This window comes from Coregonus lavaretus (assembly GCF_964263955.1).
Source record: "Coregonus lavaretus genome assembly, chromosome: 29".
In the NCBI taxonomy this organism is placed as follows: domain Eukaryota; kingdom Metazoa; phylum Chordata; class Actinopteri; order Salmoniformes; family Salmonidae; genus Coregonus; species Coregonus lavaretus.
This window is the reverse complement of record NC_140016.1, coordinates 9,855,832-9,861,934: the sequence shown is the minus strand read 5'-3', so window position 1 is coordinate 9,861,934 and position 6,103 is coordinate 9,855,832. Positions and strand designations below refer to the sequence as shown.

Here is a 6,103-nt window from a genome sequence, read left to right as displayed (position 1 = left end):
CTGATACCCTAACCTACACAGAACACTGTACTCTGTCAGGCCGTGGGAGGTAGATGTGTATCCAGTCATGTCACCGGTGAATTAAAGGTAGTTCTTCCTGATCCTGAGTTGTGTGTCTGAGTTGTGTGGAGAGGGACAGAGTTAGAGCTATGTTGTGACAGAGCTGTACGTAGAGAAAAACACACAGAGTTAGAGCTATGTTGTGACAGAGCTGTACGTAGAGAAAAACACACAGAGTTAGAGCTATGTTGTGACAGAGCTGTACGTAGAGAAACACAGACAGAGTTAGAGCTATGTTGTGACAGAGCTGTAGGTAGAGAAACACAGACAGAGTTAGAGCTATGTTGTGACAGAGCTGTACGTAGAGAAGTTAAAGATATGTTGTGTTCTCACTGAGCCTAGATGCCAGTCTGTTTAGACGGATCGGCGCTGTTCTGAATGAACAAAGCAAACTAGCCAGGCTATGATGTGGCACTGGCATTCTATGTTAGAGGTTAGCAGTTCTCAGACAAATCCCTTTCCCTCCAATCCCACTTCAGCATCAGAGAGACAGAACAAGAGAATGAAATGTAGGAATTACATTTTATTTCATTCTGATGAGTGCTGGTTTAAAAGAGAGGTGTGTTTATCCCTCTGTGGAGATGAGTGGAGGCTGTTTCCCTTTTGCTTTAGCTTGGTCTCAGGGCTGACAAAAAGAGAGGAAGAGAGAGAGAGTGGGGAGATGAGAGAGAGATGGAGATAGCATGATAGTGAGAGGGTGCGAGAAGAAGAGCGAGAGAAAGAGGGGAGATGGAGGGAGAGAGAGAGGGGGGAGATAGAAGGGGTGAGAGGAAGTGAGGAGGGATGTGAGAGAAAGAGAGAGAGAGAGAGAGAGAGAGAGAGAGAGAGAGAGAGAGAGAGAGAGAGAGAGAGAGAGAGAGAGAGAGGGGGGGGGGGGGGGGGGGGGGTCTGCTAGCATGGGCCTGCATGCTGCCTCAAGTGTCTCAGATCCACTCTGTGCTTCTACTCTATTTATAACTGCATGGGAAATTGCTGAGTGGGCTCTTCTCTTCCGAGGAAGAGGTTTTTACTTTAATTGATCCAAAATGCACAGTGAAGTTGTGTCTTTGGTACTGTATGAGGAAAAAGTATATCCTGTGCAGTTGTGTGCATGTTATGAATATGCAGGAAATGTGAGACGAGTTGAACTAAATGCTGTTTTAGAACATCAGGGATCAGAATATGTATGTGTTAGGGAGAATTATGCTGCCTGGACTCACACACTGTAGTTACAGTGTAGTTACCGTGTAGTTACCGTGTAGTTACAGTGTAGTTACAGTGTAGTTACAGTGTGGTTACAGTGTAGTTACAGTGTAGTTACAGTGTAGTTACAGTGTAGTTACAGTGTAGTTACCGTGTAGTTACCGTGTAGTTACAGTGTAGTTACAGTGTAGTTACAGTGTAGTTACAGTGTAGTTACCGTGTAGTTACAGTGTAGTTACAGTGTAGTTACCGTGTAGTTACAGTGTAGTTACAGTGTAGTTACAGTGTAGTTACAGTGTGGTAAGTGTGAGAACTTGGACATGCCCTGTGTACTCCAATCCCCCACCTTTCTCTCCTAGATGTCTATGAGGTCATTCAGCAAAGGGGTGCTTCCTTGCAGACTTAGCCTTTGCAGTTTTTCAAGCCCAACCTCTATGAAAGTGCATCTTGGGAAACAAGCCCTGTCCAGCAGTCATGTCTAGGGGGTGTTTCTGCTGATGTTTTTAGCTCTGACTCCTTCCAGCCTTCCACGTGCAATGATGTCATAGCATTGACTTCATAGTGAGGATGTCACAGCAATGTCATTACGCCACTGAGTTTTCAAACCCAGAGGTGCAACATTGCGATACTTCTGGAAACACGTCGCAAAGCAGACTCGACAGACCAGACCGGGGTTTGGCAAGTCAATGGGAGAAGTGAAAAATGTGTCCTTAGTTGTTAATATTCTCGTATTCTAAAGGCACAACCTGAACCTGTCATTACTACAACCTCGTGAAAGTGACCAACTGACATATTTTCATTTTTGTCAAAAACAACTTTATATCAAAGGAGTTTTATTTGATGTACATGCGCAGTTCAGCGCGACACAACCGTTAGATCCAATGACGTGTTTCTATGCATGAGCTATGCTAGCTAACGTCACCATGACATCGCCTACAAGTGTGATCGGGGATTTCTATTGGAGAAGCATATCTTCATACTGTACTGTCTTTGATAACGCTCTCTGTACCTCTGTCACATACTGTTAGGTTGTGCTCTGTTTCTAACTCCATGTTCTCTGCTCTCTTGTGTCCCTCCCTCCCTCCCTTGGTCTCTCCCTCCTCTGTCTCTCAACCTACTATTTCCTCCTCCCTCCCTCCCTCCCTCCCTCCTCTCGTTCTGTGGCTTGTTTCCCCCATTAGGTGTCCAAATGACTATACAGGTGATCGCTGTCAAAAATCCGTCATGGCAGGTTTTTACAGTATGTTCATTTCTTCCTCCTCCTCCTCCTCCTCCTCGTCTGTCTGTCTGTCTGTCTGTCTGTCTGTCTGTCTGTCTGTCTGTCTGTCTGTCTGTCTGTCTGTCTGTCTGTCGGTCGCTCTCTCTCGCTCTCTCTCTCTCTCTCTCTCTCTCTCTATGTCTGTCTGTCTTCCTCATTGGGACACTGCTGCATGCTCTGGAGGTGGATACCTACCTGTGTGTGTGTGTATGCGTGTGTGTGTGTGTGTGTGTGTGTGTGAGTGTGTGTGTGTGTGTGTGTGTGTGTATGCGTGTGTGCGCGTGTGTGTGTATGTGCATGCCTCTGTGTCCATCCCTTTCCTGTTGCCATTCCTCTCACCTTCCTCTCCTGCACTATGTGCCCTACCTGGAGCTGGTCCTTTATACAGAGGGAGTTAATCAGCAGACCTCTCAATAACAGACAGAGGTGCATGCAGAGAAACAGACATCAGACTTAACACATAGGTCCCTATGCATGCCCTCCTGATCATGTGCTACACAGTATGCTGCAGTAGAGACTGGATGATGATACAGTGAATGTAATATACAGGGTGCACCTGTTATGCAGCTTGCATAGATAGATGCAATGCTTGATACGAAGACCGGTAGTTATCTGTGATGTTCTGACTAGATGTTAGTGAAGTAGAGAAGTAGTACTGCTGCAGATGGGCAACTGATAACCCATTGGCATAATGTTTCATCCAGAGAGATGGGCAACTGATAACTCATTGGCATAATGTTTCATCCAGAGAGATGGGCAACTGATAACCCATTGTCATAATGTTTCATCCAGAGAGATGGGCAACTGATAACCCATTGGCATAATGTTTCATCCAGAGAGATGGGCAACTGATAACCCATTGGCATAATGTTTCATCCAGAGAGATGGGCAACTGATAACCCATTGGCATAATGTTTCATCCAGAGAGATGGGCAACTGATAACCCATTGTCATAATGTTTCATCCAGAGAGATGGGCAACTGATAACCCATTGGCATAATGTTTCATCCAGAGAGATGGGCAACTGATAACCCATTGGCATAATGTTTCATCCAGAGAGATGGGCAACTGATAACCCATTGGCATAATGTTTCATCCAGAGAGATGGGCAACTGATAACCCATTGGCATAATGTTTCATCCAGAGAGATGGGCAACTGATAACCCATTGGCATAATGTTTCCTGAGAGCTCATCCTAAGTCAGTTCTGATATTCAAATCATTCAAGTGTTTGGTTTGTTTGCCCCATCAATGTCCTGTTTACCAGGCTCTGTTACGTCTGCCTGTGTGACCGGTTCTTTGCCATGGAAGTATAGTACAGTGCACAGAGTATAGTAGCTGGGAGTAAAGCACTTTGAACTAGTTTGTCATCATTCTCCACATGTCTATTGGTTTAAGCCTAGAGAACAGCTAGTGGGGGCACAATATGAATATATACATACTACATACTATTTACAGTACATACAGTACCAGTAAACGTTTGGACACACCTACTCTTTCCAGGGTTTTTCTTTATTTTTACTATTTTCTACATTGTAGAATAATAGTGAAGACATCAAAACTATGAAATAACACATATGGAATCATGTAGTAACCAAAAAAGTGTTAAACAAATCAAAATATATTTTATATTTGAGATTCTTCAAAGTAGCCACCCTTTGCCTTGATGACAGCTTTATATATTATATTTGGTTAATCCTGCAATGATCAGTCTCTTTTCTATGCAACCTGGATTCAGGGGTAGACATAACGTAAATCCAGGACACTCCAATTAGTATGATATGTTACATTTCGTATAATATCTATTCCTTTGTGGATACCCATCATCAATGTGTTACAAATTACAATTCATACAATATGTTACAAATTTGCAAAACATATGATATGTTACGAATTACAATTTGTTGTGGCTAACTTTAGCTAGGTGGCTAATGATAACCTTAGCTAGGTGGCTAACGTTAGCTAGGCTAGGGGTTAGGGTTAGGGGTTAAGGTTAGGGTTAAGGTTAGGGTTAGGAGTTAGGAGTTAGGTTAACGAGTAAAGGTTAGGGTTAGGGAAGGGTAAGCTAACATGCTAAAAAGTAGTAAGTAGTTGCAAAGTTGCTAATTAGCTAAAATGCTAAAGTTGTCCGTGATGAGATTTGAACACGCAACCTTTGGGTTGCTAGATGTTCGTGTTATATGCCTATCCTTACAACCTGACCAACTACCCTACTTTTAGTTTAAGTTAAGTTATCTTCTGTCTTATGTAAACATACCAAACATAACATATAATACTCATTTGAGTGTCCTGGATTTACATTTATTATGTTACGACTAGTCTATGAGACCAGGCTGTTCTATCAGGGATGGCATCACAACAAGTACATTAAAGGCACACCTTTTTCTACTGGTGCTCACACTGTATAGAAAACACTGTCATAATCATTTCAGATAAAAGACCAGAGAGAAGCTATAGGTTGATAATGTGATAAAATATACTGTTTTTAGTAAACACAAGAAACAATGAGAGACACAATTAGAACGTGTCATTAATCTGTCGACCTACAAAGCTGCTCCCATTTCTGTGCCAACCAGCCTCATCTCCAAAATGTTGGAAAGTAACTGCACACTGCTTTTTTAAAATCTTGTTTTATTTGTTCATTTTTTTGTCAAAAAAAATAATTAGTTTACCCCAGAAATGAGGTCTAGTAAATATGGCAGTAAGTGAAGTGGCTGTCTCTGTCTCTGTCTCTGCATGTCTCCTGCCTGATTCCTTCTCTCTTTTATTAGTTATGCTTCTGTCTTTCCTTTCTTTCATTTCTGGGGTCACAGAGCTGCGGCTGTCTGCGTTGTCTGTCTGTTACTGGACGTGGCACCTGCCAGTCACGATTATTACTGTATGTCACGGAAAGATTCCATACTAACCTCATGGTTCAGTATCTACTATCTATATATCTATGTTCCAATGTAGACGATCACTATCTGAAACTTGTTCTCTTTCCTTTTCATTGTGTCTAACTTTCTGCGTTGGCAGAGCATCTTGGAATTGAATTTATGGGTATGGAACAATTATTCATTTGATTGTATATTATTAATTTTAAGAGTTGCCAAGATCCTCTCACAGTCACACATCACTACTACCATCTCTCTAGAACCAATAACTCTTCTCTGATCTGTCGATCTGTCACTCGCCCGCTAACCTACCAGGTCCAAAGACACTTGTCCCTCTGCATGCATGCTAGTCCTCTCTCTCAATTATAGGAAACCTTGAAACTAAGCTTTGTAGTACACTCCATTATGTTACTGTATAGAGAGGGAGACAACAAAGCCACAGACATGTTGATGATGGAGAGGAAGACTGTAGAAGCAGAATATATGGGCTACATTATGAGTGAAGCTTTTGAGTCACAGAGAGACAAACTGGAAAGAAATTTGCTGATGGTTATATATCAGTAACACCACACCTGAGACTATAGACAGCGTCCCATAAGACTATATTCCATAGAGACAGCCAGCTGTGGTAGGTTCATCATTCCTAAGTCGATTGGCATTGAATCAGAGGCTCCTGCAAGTGATAGTGACCTAGTTCCTTCAGTAGCAGCCAACCACCAATCCCATTCCCT

General features: G+C 42.6%; 1 protein-coding gene across 1 annotated transcript in view; it reads left to right on the top strand.

The window, feature by feature from the left end:
• The window catches only part of LOC311105329 (pro-neuregulin-2, membrane-bound isoform-like), a gene marked incomplete at both ends in the record, with an annotated part of 75,257 nt that overhangs the window by 63,206 nt on the left and 5,948 nt on the right, over nucleotides 1-6,103 (top strand). The window contains 2 exons of the mRNA XM_084147447.1: nucleotides 2,424-2,482; nucleotides 5,515-5,538. Of these exons, the coding sequence (XP_084003573.1) occupies nucleotides 2,424-2,482; nucleotides 5,515-5,538 (83 nt within the window). The remainder of the gene's footprint in view (nucleotides 1-2,423; nucleotides 2,483-5,514; nucleotides 5,539-6,103) is intronic.